An 18460-nucleotide genomic window follows, 5' to 3' on the forward strand; every position below is an offset into this window, starting at 1 on the left:
TATAGTAGTATAGTTACAGAGCTTTTTTGAAATACTTTTCTAGTAAATTGATCTATCTGCATGTAAGGAGCTAAACCAACTCTGGTCAGAGTCTCTGATTTGCAGCCTTACTATTGCCTGACCGTGATGGATGTGAGTGTAGTTTTCAAGCTTTTCTCCTTTAGAGACTTGTAGCAAAGTCTCTATGCACAGATACAGAAACAATTGTTTTGAATTTCAGAAGGGGTTATTTATTCACTCTCTGGAGATATAAACCAATCAGATGTGAGAGTTCAATAATTAATGCCTAAATCCACTCTTCAAACCTACATCTTTGTCTTTCCTTCAGAATATTGTGAAGGTTCTACTTTTACCTAGATCTATAACTGTACATCCTTAAACCTAAAATAGATTTTGCAGCATTCTGTGCCTCTCTTTTCCTCACAGTTTTATAACTGGAGTGTAAAACTCTGCAGCTCTTCTGGGTCCTACACTTGGACTGGGTGAATGTACCTGGTCAGCATTGTTGGAGTCTGTTTTTCATAGTTATTTCACAAATGAAGCATTCTTCACTGTTTCTTGCTAGTACTTGATGCTTTCTGGTCGTTTGTCAAGATAATACAGAATTTGAATCCCATCCCCCCAAGTGATTTAAATCACTTGCAGCCTGATAATAAGTTCACTTCCATGAATGTGCTCTCTATTTCTTCATCCAGATCATTAATGGAATTATTGTCAGACCTCTTCATGATCCCATTTCAGATCTGACAACCAGCTATTGAAAGCTACTCAGTAAGTCTGTTTTTTCCCACCACATGTTTATCTTCCTTGCAGTGTTTTCACATAGATTGTAATTCACTAATTTTTTTTCACTGAAGTGTCATCTAGGACAGTAAACAGTCTTATAGCTGAAGTATTTTGCATCTGCTTCTTCCTCTTATCCACTAAGCAAGTTTCCCAGTTGAGAATGCAATTAGACTAATTTGACGCGATTCATTCTTGATGAACTCGTGTCCGTTTGTTCTTACCACCTTTCTATTCCATTAGATGTCGATACATTATTTATTTAGCAGTTTTGTGTATGATTCTTGATGTTGTCTGATTTAGGCTTGGTGGTTAGTAGTTCCCCACATCTTCTCTTTTTCTTTTTCAAAGAAAGATACGTATTTGCCCTTTTCTGTCCTCTCTATTCTTGAAAGACAGTTGCTAATGGATTAGAGGTTTCTTCAGTTAGTTAGTTAAATGCTCTGGAGTGAATTTCACAAGATACTTGACTGTATCTAAATCACCAGCATATCTCTCAGCTTCCCTTGTCTGTCTTGTAGTTTTTCCTCTTAAAACCACTACTGTTAAGCATCTGGCTGCAATTGATTTTTTTTTTGTAAAGACTGAAGTGGTGAAAGTATTTAACACTGGGAATTCTTTGTATCATCTCTTACTTGCTTTCCTTCTCTTTGAAGTAGTAGTTCTGTATTTTAATTTGTTCTCCTTTTCTAGTGTATTTACAGGATCTTTTCTTATGGCTTTTTATGTTCTTTTATAGTTGTTAGTTACTCTGCACTTTAACCTTTCTTTTTTTTTTTTGTATCATTTAAACACTTGCATCAGATTAATTCTAAGCTATATGTCCTTGTTTCTATTCTAAGCTATATGTCCAAGGTTTTGTACTTCTGATATTCATTTAATTTCAAGGAATAAAAAAATTCTTTGCTATTATTTCTTACATGTCAGCATGATATAAAAAAATCAAAATGAAAAATGTGAAATTTTTCTAAAAATAGAAAAGGTATAATTTTGAAAATAAATGAGGGGTTTTTTTGTTCTCCCAGAGATAGAATGTACATTGCACATAGGAAATAGGGGGCTTAAATGAATAGAAGGTCTAGGACTTTATAAGGTGCATGAAGCTCATTCTGTGCTGTACCCAAATAAACATCCCATGTGGTGAATTTTAAGAAAGCCATCACAAGCTCCCATGTCTACCTCTCGTGATGCTTGTTTTGGGCTGTCTAGTTAGTGCTTTTGGTTCTACAAGTGTGCCATTACTCTAATGCTGCATTTGATAATAATCTTATTTTGAAGTGTTGTGGGACAGACACTGGGCTCAACAGAGGGCTGAGTACACAAATGATCAAAATATATTATCAATGGCTTTATACAGCACTCTCTTTTGTTCTTCAGTATTTTAACAGGGAAGAGTGACACATGAAATGAAATGTTTGAAGTTAAATGAATTTTCCATCAAGTCCTGGATCCAATTTATTTACATTTTAAAGATAAGCTTTGGATCTTTTAGTGAGTTTCCATGAGTTTCGAGTCTTGAGTTGCCTGTTAAGCAGTTGACCCAGCCTGTGAATTAAATTCTAGTTTCTATTGCTTCATTTACTTTTCAGTCTAAATACCTGCTTTGAGACAAACTTGTGCACTTCATGCAAAATTCAAACTGCCTGTAAGCTTTGGAAGGTGAGACTTGGGCACTTAGATGTCTGGTCTCTTCTGTATTCAGTCCTAGTCATTAAAACTGAACTTGCTTATATTTGGAGCCTTTCTCCCAGCTGCCATCAAGAGTGTGTACGTCTGTGCTGCAGTAGGTCCGAGAAACTGATAGTGACTTCATACTCAGAGTTAAAAGTATCTTAGGAGTTTTGAGAGTCTGGAGAAGGTTACTGTTGTAATTATGGTCTAAGCGTGGTGGAGCTTGCTGATTTAAGTATACCGTTTTTCAGAGGCTTACCCACATGGGAGAACTGGGTTTTGTTTGCTTCTTCAATCAGCTGTATATCATGGAAGTGGATTTGGAACTATCAAATCATCTATTTAGGGAAGATTTTGGTTTATAAAGCAATTTACAGGAATATACTTCATTTCCCTTGTGCATGTTTAATTTTCTTTTATTGCAAGGTCTCTTACCTTTATTGTTGTCATTCTTCTTCCTCTGCTAATCATAAGGAAGAAAAGTTCCATCCTGTTTCAAATGTATGCTCTTGTATTTCACCTTCTGGCCTGTTTGCCTTTAAACAGAATTAAAATCTGTATAGCTAAGGATCTTGCTAATGAATATGACTTTGTCCTTCCCCCATTTTCTGAGGATGGAAAAATAGATAACAAGATATGGAAACCAGTGAATTATGAGAGTTTTGAGCAGGGGAAAATTGAGGACTAAATCAGTGAGATCTTGCTGCAATTAGGGGGGAACTCTGCATACTTAATGAAAACTTTGCATCTTTTATATGAATAGTTAAGGATTAGGGTGCATATTGAAAATGTGTGCATATTGAAGGTTTCAGTTTATACACGGTAACTGCATTTGATGAAAAAATGTCTTCTGCTGTGAGATAGGTACTCTTTCATAATCACACATAGCCTTTCAGTGAAAATAACTGACATTTCGTTAGTAGTGTTTGAATACTTGTTCAGGCCAGGTGTGCTCTTCAGATCAGAGGGGAAGAAACAAATTTATCATGCTTTGAATTCAATTGAAATTCTAAGGTAAAAAAATGGTAATTAGTTAACATTAACCAAAAGTATTTGATAATGAATCCAAGTCAGTTTCGGGGAATCCCAGAAAAAATGATATCTATGTACAACCAACAGGAGAAAAATCCTCTTTTGTTTCTTAATTTCAAAGGGGAGTAATCAATAAACAATCAGTAAATAAGGAGACCATGGGTTTCCATCTAGTAGGAAATATTGCTGGAAATCATAATGAATTATAGAATCACAGAATGGTTGAAGTTGGAAGGGACCTCTGGAAGGTGTCTGGTCCATCCCTGCTGCGCAAGCAGGCTCACCTAGAGCCACGTGTCAAGGCTCTTCAATACCTTCAAGAATAAAAGACCTCCAAGTCCCTCCAGAGTATCTCAAACAGTTATTTATCATAATGTTAGAATCAGTTTATGTTGTTTATGCTTATGTTAAGAAAGGCAAGCACGATCTTACCTCTTTAAGAAAAATATAAAATAGTAAAACGTAAAAGCATATGTTCTGTTTATCTTTTACAGGGAAGAAGATAAGCAACAGGAGTAAAAATCTCATAACTACAAGGGTAGAACTAGTTCTAAACAAAATCACAATATGTTAACAAACCGCTAAAATCATGTCCTCAGTTTTGTGGATGAACTTGCGAGTATGTGGGATGTGAGAAGCTTTATATATACATCATGAACTACTTGAATGTATTTAGCAGTCTGTGAAAAACACATTAGAATGGGGTTTCATTTAGAAGCTTCTACGCTGTAGGAAACCATTAATGATTTACATTACAGTTATGGAAGATGAACTTGAGTTGAATGCCACTTGCATTTATTGAAGCCAGACATTTCTGTTAGTGAAGATGATTTAACTGTAAAAGCACATCTTCAGGACACGTAACTAGACTTTTGTCAATTGCCTTATGAGGGGCATTGTTTTAAGACATAACATGTTAGTATTTTTTTTTCAATTGTATACAGTTGATCTGAAATGGACTTGAGTCTATAAAGATGACTTCCCTGTTATCAGTTGATCATCTAGTCTTAAATGTGTTCTGCTAACTGAACCACAGGACTAGTCATCATGTAGAGGATTTTTCCCTTCTTCTCTACAATCTGAACTTTAAAATTATGTTATTCTTGCATGAGATCAATGCTTGTGATTTATTTTGAGATCAACATTTTTAGATAAGCTCAATCAAACCTTTAGGGAAGATAAATTTATCTCAGTATGGCAGCTGTTATCTGATACTGCCTTTGCTCATAAAACCCACTTATTTTTAATATGATGTAGAAGTAATAATACAAAATAATGATATTTCTGAGATTGAAACAGGATGAATATGAGCATAATTATTCCTATTCAATTATAAACTGGGGCTTGTATGGCCAGGAAATCACTGCTACTTTAGTTTTAAGTATCTTTTTCCTACAGACGTTAAAATTTTAATCACCTTTGTGAAGGTATTTGCCATTCTGATCCAACCTACCCTAACTTTCAGGACTAGAGTCTTGTTTTGAGTAACCTTGCCCTTTTCTGGAACATTATTTGGCTTGCTAAAAGTTTCTCTAATACTATTGCAGAACTGGGGTTTGTGTGACTGTCATCTTGGATATGGAACTTTCTAGTTCTTAGTACAAGGGGCATTCGTGGGGCAGCAGAATGTGAGCTATGACTCTATCCTTGGCTACTGGATGCTGTGGGCTACCCATCTTAACCCACCTGCTGCAGTGTACACCTTCCCGTAAAGAGTTCTGTAGTTTTGATTATTCTCTTCTGAAATGACCTTGGCCTAGGAGAGTTTCTGGGATATAATATTTGTTGGGTACTTTGCCTTTTATTTCTCTGTGTTTGCATAATTCATTAGTCACTAAACCTAATCCTGAAACCTGTATTCTTCATTGGAGCCACTCAGAAATTTGGATATAGAAATTCTGCAAGTCTGAAGCAGAGATTATTTTGCTAGGGATTAATTTTTTTTAATCTTTTTAAAAGCCAGTATGAGGAGGAGGGATTAAATCCATGTTTTCTAGATAGTAACTATAAGATGTATAGTGTGCTCCGGTGTTGATGTGTGGTGCCTTGTAGATGACAGTTTCTCTTGTTCTAATATGGCCAAGTGTTGGGAGGAATACTGTCCTCCTTCAAGATGAATACCACTACAAAAAGTTTAAAGTTGCTTAATAATACGCGGGCATACACCCCTCATTGGTAAAAACTCTGAGGTTTCATTTCACTATGCCTTCACAGAAAATCTCTGAGTTACTATTGGAGGAAATATGTCTAATGTTGAAAGTGGTAAAATGACTCACTGTAGGTAAAGGCTATTATGACAGTCAATGACAAATGTATTTTAAAGTTCCTACACAGAAATGAGTGAGATTTTTTGGGGTTTGTGTTCTTTTTCTGGGGGAGGAATGCTTTGTTTGGTGTAACCAGAGCAACCACTTTATGTCCTTTATAATCCAGGGATGGTGTGAAATAAACAATTTCAATTTTCCTTGTGTTCAATACACAGTTCAAACAGGTACAGCCACTAGAACATACAATGCTGCCTGCTGCAGTATGGCACAAGGTTTTGCCATGGGAAATGCAAGTATATTTAAGATGGCCTGTCCCACCAATAAGAAGAACGTAAACTTTCTGTGAGAATTTAGATTTGGAGAATGCATTGGGGCAGTGAACTGCTGGACAGTTGATACGTGATATGATATTCCTGTGTTTGTGCTCAAAGCTGCAGGATTAATAATGGTAGAATAAGAATGCTGTTTCTGTCCTGGAGTTTGTTACAGAACCTGTGATATGCACTATGAGGTTGACAGTCCAACCATCCAGAAGTTCCCTGGCCTAGACTGATCCTGAGAATGAATTCTGTCAAGTTAGTCAGAGTTGCGTTGAGGTTGTCGTAGTATGTCTAAACTTTGTATGTCAAAACCCATGTGCCAAATCTAGAAAGCTTTGTTTGGCAGGTAGGAAAACTGGCTATTGGGAGCTCTGTGGCCATCTTCTGGATGTTTAGGAAAATGCATATATATTTCCTTGAATATTGAGTTAAGTAATGGTAGTCTGGCATACATTAAAGCAGTAGTATTTTATTTTCTTAAGACTGGGTGCACATTAGACTTCTCAGATGTACATTGTGCCTTTAGAAACATGTAAGTCTTTAAAAATCTCCTCCACAAATTTTTATTTTGTTTCATTTTGTTTTATTTCTTCCTGTAATTATTTAAGGACCACACATAAAAGCAAAAATGGTAGATATCCCTGAAGTTCCAAAACTTTCATTCTTACCAGAACACCAGGTGTATTTAACATATGAAAGTATTGCTGAATTTTAAGCTACTGTAAAGCTGATCAGGAATAATGCAGCAGTTAGGCTTTTTATGACTTGCCATTTCATAAATTATGAATGGTTTGAATTGGAAGGGACCTTAAAGATCATCTAGTTCCAGCCCTTTCTGTGAGCTGGGGATCTAGTAACTAGATCTAGTTACTCCAGGCCCCAGCTAACCTGGGAACACTTCCAGGCATGGGATATCCACAGTTTCTCTGGGCAACCTGTTCCAGTGTTTTGCCACCCTCACAGTAAAGAATTTCTTCCTAATATCTAATCTAAACATACCCTCTTTCAGTTTGAAGCCATTGTTCCTTGTTCTATCACTACATGCCCTTGTAAAAAGTCCCTCTACAGCTTTCTGTAGCCCGTTTTTAGGTACTGGAAGGTGCTATAAGGTCTCCCTGGAGTTGTCTCTTCTCCAGGCTGAACAACCCCAACTCTCTCAGTCTGTCTTTATAGGGGAGGTGCTCCAGCCCTCTGAGCAGCTTCATGACCCTCCTCTGGACTTGCTCCAGCAGGTCCATGCGCTTCTTTTTTTGGAGGCCCTAGAGCTGGACAAAAGTACTCCAGGTGGAGTCTCACAAAAGCAGAGCAGAGACAGAGATCACCTCCCTCAGCCGGCTTGCTACACTGTTTTTGATGCAGCCCAGGGTGAGGTTGGGCATTCTGGGCTGCAGGTGTACATTGCTGGGTAATATCAAGCTTCTCATCCACCAGCACTCAGAAGTCCTTCTACCCAGGACTGTGCTCAGTCCATTCTCTGCCCAGCCCATACTTGCGCTTGGGAGTGCTCCAGTGCAGGTGTAGGACCTTGCACTTGGCCTTGTTGAACTTCCATGAGGTTTGCACAGCCCCCCACCTCTCAAGCCTGTCAAGGTTCCACTGGATGGCATCCCTTCTCTCCAGAGTGTCAACTGCACCACACAGCTTGGTGTCATCAGCAGACTTGCTGAGGGTGCACTCGACCCCACTATCCATGTTACTAATAAAGACAGTAAACAGCACCCATCCCAATACCGTCCCCCGAGGAATGCCATTCACCACTGGTTTCCACTTTGAGCCGTTGACCAAAGTTCTTTGAAGTGTAGCCATCCAGCAATTATCCACTGAATGATCCACCCATTAAATCTGTATCTCCCCAGATTAGAGACAAGGATGTCATACAGGACAGCGTCAAGTGCCCTGCACAAGTCCATGTAGATGATGTCAGTTGGTCTTTTTCAAAAAGACCTGAACTTGTGTGGTGCCTTTTGTTTTGAAAATTAATTTTATGCTGTTGAATTGAAAACATCAAAGTCTAAAAATTGTTTTTGAAAGAGAAATATTATCACTGAGTGTAGACACATTAGGTATTGGATAAATAAAACTCTTCTGCTAAGAAGTGCGTATGCAAAAGATAGGCATTTTTAAGACTCATGGAATTGTTATTAACAATGTTCAGTTTTCTTTAAAACGAAAGTTCATTTCTTGATAATCTAGAATTGAAGCTGAATGTCCTAAGCAGAAAGCCTGTATGTGGAAGATACTTGTTCTAGACTCAGAAGGGAATTTATTTTATTAAGATATGTTGCAAAGGTTTTGAGAGGTGGCTTACATCAAAGAAGATGCTGTAGTGCTGTATTGATCATCGTCTTTATTTCTCCATACTTACTATTGTGCTTCTGCAGATTGTCATAGGGATAGAAGACTGGGAAGAGAAATCTAAGATAGTCAGGAAAAGAATGGTTTTAATAATCCATGCTAATTTTAAAAGAGGCGTGACAAACTACTGATTTAGTATTTTAAATATAGAAATCTAAGTTAAATGGCTAATACAGCGTGAGATACACTTTTTAGGCAATCTGCTTAAAATAAACATGATAATAGTAATTAAAGTATAATAAGTACTAATAAATTACATTGTTATTACATTGTTTGTTAGATATATTTCATTGAATCATAGCATGCCAAACCTTTCTTGCAATCAGACAGTACATTGTTCTTCCAGTCCTCTTCAAAAACCAAGCTAGTGAGAGAATGAGTGTTCCGGTAGAAAGAGGCTGTGCTAGCATCAACAGCCCCTCTCCAGATTTGTTGCTGATCAGAGATGGCAGTAGTTGTGGCTGTGGAGCATTTCTGAAGGACTGTGGAAGCATGTTCATACCAATTATTTCGTTGTTCAGCACCCTTACAGCACAGAGGGTTGTTACATTCTAAAGTGGAAACAAGGAATTTGTCTTCCTAATTCACCAGACAACTGAGTGGGCTGGATACTTGTGATACTTGATCAAATTTTAGCACCTGTAATTACTTGTAAAAGGGAGGATTTTTTAAAGACATGAAATTGGCAGCTAGCTACCTAAATAATTACCACGATAAACCTTGTCCATGAGCCTTAGCTGATGGAAGCAAACTTCTCACCCCTTTAGTTGGAATGGTTAGTAAGAGTGGTTGGTCTGTTGTACAGTTGTCAATCGCATTATGATATAAAACTGTGTCAAACGTTGTCTGTGAGAAACAGCTGCTATACGAGAAAAGGTAAAGCATACTCCTTTATTGCTGGAGGATTTACCTTTGACATCAGAAGACCTCTCCCAACAAAGGCAGGTGAGCAGTTTTAACCGTTCCCTTCTTTTCTGCTACTCAGTGTCTTGCAGCAGGGCAAGGATGATGCAGCTTTAGAACTTCCATTCTCTATGTTCATCATCATGCAGAATCAGGCTTTAAATGCGCTAAGCTGAGGGAAGTCAAAAATAGTTGTTCATAGTAACTTTTATTCTAACAAAGCCATAGGATTTAAGGTTGAATAAACTAGATGTGTCAGTTTTTCTGGTGTTAGAGTTTTTTTGTGATTAGGATTAAGTTTAGATGGAAAAGGCTACCGTTTGAAGAAGCAACTAAATTGTCAGGTTAAAATTTCTTAGTGTATGGACATTTTGGCTATACCTATGAATGTTTTGCCTAAAACTGAAGCGTTGTTGCCATTTAGTAGTTTCATGGAATGGGCTTTCCCTTTGCCTCTAGTATTCTGTGATTTTATAATGCTGTTTTCCTATTTAGAAGATATAAAAAGTAAATGAAAATGATTACAGAAAATACAGAGAGCATAATCAATTACTTGCTGTCACCTATGCAAAGAAGTGAGAAAAGGGTTTTCTTTTTGAAAAATTCTGATGTCTGGATACTAGCAATTACATGAACTGGAGATAGCAACCATTGTTACCATTTCTTCACAGAAATTCAACTATTTTAAATTGTCAGTGTATTACTTGAAAATAAAGTAACTGAGTAACCTATTTGATTACTGAAAAGTCATGAATCTGCTAAGGGTGAAGAAATTAACAGAAATCCTAAATACTCCTGTACAATAACGGTGACTATCTCTAGTTGTGTTCTCAGGACTCGGGATTAAGGTTTCTTTGGTTGGGTTGTTTTTTTAATGTTATGGTAAATAGGCAAGAGTTTTAATTTTTTTGAGAAGTTGTTTTGTGAAAACCGGAGTCCATATTGCTCCACCTGACATCTGTGCCCAAAAATTGATGTTGCTGTTATGATTTTTTGTCTACTGCACACAGGGTGCAAATCCCCCTCCTCTCAAATTCAGCCAAGATATTCTGAGAGTTTGGCAACTGCAAAGAAAATTGTTAAGAGTTGGGCACACACTAACTATAGTGCAGTAGTGTCTTGGAAGGAAGTAAGTGTTTTTACAATCCAAGGTTTTTTGGGGTTATTTGTCCTAGCCTCTGCTAATGGAGTTGTGTTATCAGTAACTGAAAGAATGCTGTTAATATTAATGAGGCTCAAGACGTAACAAAAAGATCTGTGTGACTGACATGGTAAATACCACCTCCACAAGAATCACTGTGCTAAGATTGCTGTAACAAGCTCCTTATAAAGTTTCTTCCCCAGAATCCTTTTTCTTTTCTATTGATGCCACATTAGAGAGAGAGAGAGCTAAAAAGGGTTTGCAGGTTTAATTCTGTGATTGCAAAGATCAAAGATTTCTAAATTTGCAAAATTTTATTTTGGCAACATGTCCTCAGAAGCTGCTAATTCTCTACATGCTTGTCTAAAAAATACAGTTTGTTTTAGTGTCTTGATACTGTTTCCAATTTAGTAAAGAAGAAATCTGAGGCATTCTGGTCAATTCAATTATTCAGTTCAGTCTCTTCTCTAAATTCAGAGTAAGTTCTGGAGAGCAATAGGACTTAGACAAAGAATTTTACTAAAAGCACACTCATTTAGACTATAGATGTTTTAAAATTTTATGTAATTTAATCAGAGAAGTTAGTAAAGCTTTTTGAGTGAGGCATATAGTAGTATGTACTGCTTTTTCCATTTGCTACTTTGTACTTTTAGTACTGATCTTTGATAGGCAACGTAGGCGATTGGGTAGTAAAAATTATTTGGCATTTTTTTGGAACAGAGTTTTGGAAATGACAGGATTACCTTTTGCATTTTCTTTTACCATACTTGAAAATTCGTATTTTTGAGGGGTAAGTCAACACAAGATAAAATTGCCCTTCCATCCACTCCCAAGTTACAAAGACCTATTCATAGAGATATGTGAAAGCAGAAGAAAAGGGTACCAACCTTTAATATAAGGGAATCAACCTGTATCAGAACAAAATAAACTGTATTAACATTATGGGAAATGGCTGAGAAAACGTAGTTTGACTGGTTAGAGAGAGAATATATGTGGTTTTAGAATGGATTGACCTTGGTTATGCAAAATGCATTCATGTGATGGTTGATGGTAATCAGGTTTTCAAAGATGAGGTGAAAAGAAGCTTGAATTAGGTTTTTACTACCTTCAAGAGTGCACTTATATTCTCTCTAGAAGATGTCCATTTGGAACTGGAGAAATTCATAGCACCTTATAGTCTGGTGCATAACCAGGTTATTATGCTCTTTGGGCATTAGTGTTGTGTCTGGGCTAAATAATAGTCTGAAGTTATTAAAAACTGGTTAATTGCAGTGAGGGATAGAAGGATCAGTCAAAACAGATCTTTTTCAATTTAATCTACTTTAGTACTATTGAATTACTGTGAATATTTTGTTAACTCATGCCATATTTCTTATATGTTGATGAGGTCTTTAAATTATAATTGCAGTTCTCGTAGCACTTTGTTCTTTTAAAAACAGAAATTGCTGTAAGGAATTCCTCTAAAGTGAGAATTAGCCAAATCGAGTTAATCATGAAAAGCACAGTAAGAAACCCCAAAGAATTCATGTGGTTGTGCTATACCAAATCATATAGACTTATATATATGTATATGCTTATATATTAGCTTATACGGCTACACTCTTTAGTGTGATTTTAGAAAGAGTAACTATCTACTCAGTTGGTACTACATATTTTGCAATGTCAACTCTTGCATTCCGTCAAAGAAGGTGTCTTGATAACATGATAAAAATTAGAAAATAATTTTCAAATGTGTGTTCTCCCTATTTATGGGTACTTCTCCACTTATTTTCCTCCACCAGGAGAAGCTTTTCTTTGGTTTTTGAAGTTCTAATCTGGAAATGTTTCTCATTAAACCTCATAAGAATCTAGGAGATGCTTGCTTCCAATGTATCAGAATTTTCAACATGGTAGCATTATATATATGATGACTTGATTATGCCTTGTGATATACTGATGTGCGTAAAAAATTAAAAATTCTGAGACCAACTCTGTGTACTTAATGTGCTACAGAATAGAAATAATTGAAACATGACATGATGGAAGCAGGCATAGGGAAGCCTTGGGCAGGCATCTGCAGAAAAGATGAACAAATATACAAGTTCTTTTTCAGAGGATTTAGAAAAAGTTTTGTATTCTATTGTGAAATTTTCTTTATTCTCTGAAGTTCCACCTATTTTTATAGGATCATTTCTACATTTCATTGTGAAGAAAGAGAGAAGAGAAATGTCCATATTGCCCTTAATTGCAGCATAATGTGTTATGCATGCTGGTCAGGGTGAGATTTGCATAATAATGTGTCCATTGGTAAATCTGATATTGCTGATTTAATTTTAGAAAGAAGATAGAAGTATGCTTAAATTTGTTGTCACTTCATTGGCACATCTGCTATTTTCATTTCCATAGTTTTTTGAAAAGTCATTTTGATAATATTGGAGCTGAGAAAAATGAAGAGTGTATTGTTTCCAGGCAATTTCACTAACGGAAAAAAATATGATACATTGTATGGTACAGCAGCATGCAGAGAACAGGATGTACAGTTTTCAGATTTAACCTTACTTTTACTTGCCGTAGTAAAAGACATTTATAGAAAGCGTTTTTCTAAATACTTTTTTATAATCTGTTTTGTTTTCAGGCATTGCTATTTCTGATGAACTTGATAAGGTAAGATTGATAAAAGATGCCTAATGAACAGTACAAAGAGACACATGATTGTGATAAGGCACATGCCACTCTCCTGGCATACACGCTTCAGTTCTGTTGGGTTCAGAGGAAGTTTGGGTATGGAAAGCTATATGGGTAAGTACAGTGTATGTGGGTATACAAAGAGCTTGACCCAGGATGGGCTGTCTAGTATGGAAAAAAAACTCAGTGAGTTTAAGAGACTCTTAATGAGACCGTGGAAATATGTTTGATCTTGACGCCATCTTTGCTTAATATAGTCTGTTGGATTACTTTGTGTACTTTTGGAAACATTTAGCCTTGAATACCTTTTATTCATGAAATTGAATTCTGCGTTCCCAGATATGATTTGTGAGAATATTTAGAAATTATTTTTACTTCCCAGGTTTACTGAGGAATGCACAAGGCATAAAGATCAGTCTTTACCTCCTTGCTGAATGCAAAAATGGTCTCTTCTGTTCTGGCCATTTTTGATACTGTACACAGTTAACATGCATTTTAGTTCTAGCTGTAATAAATTCTACGTTGAAAGAGTAATCAAGCTAGGTTTTTTTAATTACTTAAGGAAACAGAACCAATTTTTCTTACCAATTCTCAGCAGTGAACAGCAGTGTGCTTCTAGTGCCAAGAAACTTGCATTGTGTTCTTGGTGTCAGAAACCATTGCTGTCAGGAAAATAAGATCAAAAGGTATATAAGACAGAGGAATAATGCTTAATACAGAACACTTCTGTTTTTAAATAACTTTTATTTCTGCTGGTAAAATGAGGACACAAATCTTTCTGACACAAGTGCATATAAAATACCTTCACTGCGTTCTCCAAGGAAGGCCGGTTAGGTAAGACTGATCAATGTTACCATGCAGTAGTGCACCTGTGGCTGCCATTTCCAAACTATGGCCTAAGTCTTCCTACTCTTTCCATAACTGGGCTCAGAAGTGATGTAAAACGCAATTAGAAAGTCCTTCCATTAGAACTCTCACCTTTAAGAATACTTATGAAGAACTCCATTTGTTTTTGGTTTTTTTGTTGAAAAAAACTCTATAAGATACTGTTTGAGAGAGGAAAAAGACAGTTTAGGCTAGATCCTGGTATCACATACTTTTAGCAAACAATTTCTGGTTGGTTTGGATTTTTTTAAACTATGATCTCTTATTGTTCAAAAAAATTAATGTTTTTTGAATTTAATTATTTGGTGTGAAAACTGAGATGGAGAACATAATTGGGGAATTTCCACAGGATCCAGCTTGAGTGAAGAGTTAGGGTTTTTTTGTTACTATATACTCTATTTTTTATAATTTGAAATAGGAAGGTAGTAGGTTTTTTTTAAATAAAACTTGGAATTAAGTTATATACATTTGGTTCTTATATTGAATGTTCTTGAAGTCAAAAGCTGTTTGTACAATAAATAAAACCGCAAACAATTAAACTCTTTAGAGTACATTGTTTGTGCAGTATTTCTTAGCAGGCTTTAGCACAGATTTAGAGATGAAGAGTTGTGGGGTATGCCCCACAAAGAGTGATTTTTTTATCTCCATGGTGAGACTTTCTTAGTGAACTTAGTGAACTTTCTATTTCTTGTTTGACCCTTTAAGAATTTTAATGAATGTAAAGTCTAGTCTGTGTTAAGAATTTAAGCATGCCCAGGACTATTTCATGGAATCCTGCCTCCTAGGAATGATCCCTTACACAAGCTAATTCCTGAAATGTTCCTGTGTCTTGTTTCTACATGTATTATTTGTCTTGGGCCAAAAGCAGCCAAAGACTACCTGATAATAGTTGTTTTAACATTCAGAAGAATTTGGTTCTATTTCATCTGAATGTGTTCACAGGTGATGTTTATTTTTCAGGTCCAAATGTAGTCAAGTTTAATTCTTTCTTCAGAAATACATGCTCTTACTAAAGCTTCCGTATCTAAACTGTGTCAGCACTGAATAATTTTTGAAACCACGTTATCTTTGGTTTGGATTAACAGTTTAACTCATCAGATGCATGTCTTGGGTCTAGAACAGCATGGCCAAACTTGGCATTGGATTCTGTTAAAACATCGGCATCGCGTAGATGTTATGAGAGACATATAAAACTCTTCTGTATGCTCTTCCTTGCTTTATTTTCCTGATGATCATGAATATTTTGGGGAACTAAGACTATGACAGAGCCCATAATTATGCTCTTTTATCTGTGATTTAAATTATGAACCTTAAAAAACCAGAGAATGCATGTATATGTTTCTTTATTTTTGTTTCTGATTGTCTGTTTTTAAAAAATTATTTCTCTCTGGCTTCGGTAACCTCTAGTTTCCTTTGTCAGGGGAGTACTTAATCAGTATTGTTGGTTGATGCAACTCCTCTTCTAAGTAATCCAGTTAATAAGTTAGTTGCTTAGTTACTCGAGCATTTGGATTTGGAAAACCAGTTTTCTCTGAATCACTTTTGTGAAAGAGTGTTTCATTTAAATGGATTCTTGTCAAATATCTGCTCATATTAGCTTTTTGTCAGTACTTAGAGCTTTTTTGCAAGACAGGGATAGAGAAAATATGGCACACAAGATCGGTCTTTCAGTCAAAATTGAATCTTTCAGTTTGACCTATCTTCTAAAATTTCTGAGTTCACTGGTAGCCTTGCAAAAAAAGCAAAAAAAATTCCTAAAATTAATGCAATTAAAACAGATTTATTATAAGAGATTCCCTTCTTTTTCATTTACGTCAGGCTTGCAGAGCTTGGTGTTCTGTCTCTTGTGATGATTCAGCCTCCGTCTCTAGGCCATGGAAGCTATGTAAAGTCAGAAACTGGCACTGCAAGTACACTATGTAAGGAAAGAAAATAAGGGATGCCTTATCAGTCACATATTTTAAAACTAAAATGCAGAGTTAATATAATACAGATTTCTGAACTGACTCACCCTCCGTGCCACTGAACAGAAACTATTGAAGGGTTTTAGGAAACTGCGCACTTCCATGCATAATGTGAAGGGTTTAAGGTAAACAAAGAAGAGCTAGGATGTTAGCCATTCTTTGATATTCATAGAGTTCTAGGCTGAAAAAAACTCTAGAGAAAAACATTGAATAGTGAGACCTGTCATAGCACTGTGAAATTTGTCTGGAATTCCCAATGATATCTTTCAGTCACTTCAAACATATTAATGTGAGACACCTAAGTATTAGAGATCCAGAGTAAGATCCAAGCAAAGACCTAAAAATTAATAGTAGATTTGGACCCTCAATGTCAATATTAAAATTTTTTTCTATGCTGTCTAGGACATACTTTCTTCTTATATGTAGTGTACTACAATGGAAACATGTTACAGTTAATAAAATAGAAGAAATAGCTATTCTTAAGTCATAAAAACCCCCAAATTTCTTCTCACCCCGAAGTATTTCTCACTATGGAGATTCCCTCAAAATCCATATCAGAAAATAGGAATACTGAGCTTTTTAAGTGATGCGTAAATAAATGGATATACAAATGTTGTGGTCTCGGGTAGAGGTTGCATCCAGCAACCACATCTCAGCGCAACGTGAAGAGGAGAATCAGCTGTCCTTCAGTCTTTCCCTTCTTTTCCTAGTCTCCACATAAAGGAAGCTTGAGTGTGTCAAATTGGTAGCCACTGATGTGGATAAGTGGATGACGTTCAGGCTGCACCATGAAATAGTCCTCTTCGTTTTAATGCAAATTTAAATGCCTACCTGTACTGAAAATATTTCACTGCACACTAATGTCACTGTCAATCTCTTCTGCTATTTGTGGGGGAATGTAAATTGGAAATCAATTAAGATTCTAAAGTTTATATGAAAAAACCCAACCAAAACTATAAAATGTTGTTTGAGAACAGAATACTTCATCTCAATTTATTGCAGCTTTGAAATACAGTGCCAAATAAACATCCTGGTTCTGAATAGAGCTGTCTCTGATTCTCCATTTAGTGTTTTCACTGAGTGCTTATATAGTTAAAAGGAGGACAATAAATTAGGTCACTGAAACTGTGGTGTACTAATCTAACATGAGTCAAAAAGGAAAGCAAGTGGTAAAGTGAGGCAAAGCATGTACATTACATTACATTACAACTATGTAATGTAAATTACATCTTTGTTAGTAGAGTATATGAAAGTGCTACTTTAATCTCTAAAATGCCTATGAAAGAAATAAGCATAGCGAGGACAGTCATAGCATTCATTTTTTACTTATTCATACATTGATTTTGCAGTTCATAGTGTCAGGAAAAACCTACAGTACAGAAAAAAGGGCAAATTTTTAGGTGCTTTGCATTTTCACTTAAGGGACTGAAATCTTTTAGCAGGATTGATATTGCAAGTTATTCTAACTAACTAGTTCCAGGAAAAATTTTTATTAACTATTAGAAAGTATTCTAGGGAGAAAGAGAAGGGTAAAATAGCTAGAATAATAGGAATAAACCTCGTAAGGGGCCAGGTGGTTCATATTTAAACTAATAAAAGCACCTTTTGTAATGAAGGCATTGTGGGTAGTGAAATAATCTTTTTTCTAAGCTGACAAGCATATGATGGTAGTCACACCTGTGACAAGTTACACTTGTCAAGTACCCAGAGGTGACTCTCATCTAGTATACATTACCTGGCTATGACACAGCTCCAAGTAGATGCACAAAACATGTATTTGTAAGTACATTAAAAAATGGACACCAGTGGTTAAGTATCCTAAAGCATCTGAAGCCACAGATTCAATTTTCAGTGGTCCTTGCAGAAAACAAACATTGTATGAAAGTGAATTAGTCAAGTGGTGGACAACTCTGGGCAGAGGTGTGGAGAGTGTGGTAAAGCACTTGCTGGCACATTGCAGAAAGCAGAAAAAAAGACCAAGGATGAGTGAGTCAGATCCAGGGCCTGGGTTACATTTGACTCTCAAAATAAAAGGTTCTTGTGCTGAGCAAAATCGCAGCATCTAGCCACAGGAGGGTAAATATATTCATACTGAAAGCACTTTGCAGCCTTATTTTTGTTTTATTTTCTTTCTTTCTTTCATTTCAGTAGAGGCCTCTACTTCAAACAGTGCTTTTAACCATATCTGTTTCAATTAGGAGGAGATTTCAAAAGTGGTTTGTTTTTAGGAAAGAGAGAAAATATGGTTTCTAGGCTATGTAGTCAATGTGCTGTACTTTTTCCAGATGCTTTTTGTTTGGAAAGCATTCTTTTATGGCAGGAATATTTATTGAGGCACTAAGGTAACAGCCAAGGATTTGCTTTCCTATAATTTTCACTCGTTAAATGTTAGGAATATATCTCTCCTAATTAGGCACACTGTGTTTGAAATGTCTTTACTAGCCTACGAAGAGTTTAATTAAAGAAAAATAATTC

General features: G+C 36.1%; 1 protein-coding gene across 5 annotated transcripts in view; it reads left to right on the top strand.

Moving 5' to 3' along the window:
• C2H8orf34 (chromosome 2 C8orf34 homolog) overlaps nt 1-18460 on the top strand; it is a 152865-nt gene that overhangs the window by 37369 nt on the left and 97036 nt on the right. For all 5 annotated transcript variants that reach the window (XM_039549110.1, XM_039549112.1, XM_039549114.1 and 2 more), the window contains one exon: nt 13087-13115. In XM_039549110.1, the coding sequence (XP_039405044.1) occupies nt 13087-13115 (29 nt within the window). The remainder of the gene's footprint in view (nt 1-13086; nt 13116-18460) is intronic.

Source organism: Corvus cornix, chromosome 2 (assembly GCF_000738735.6).
Source record: "Corvus cornix cornix isolate S_Up_H32 chromosome 2, ASM73873v5, whole genome shotgun sequence".
Lineage (NCBI taxonomy): Eukaryota > Metazoa > Chordata > Aves > Passeriformes > Corvidae > Corvus > Corvus cornix.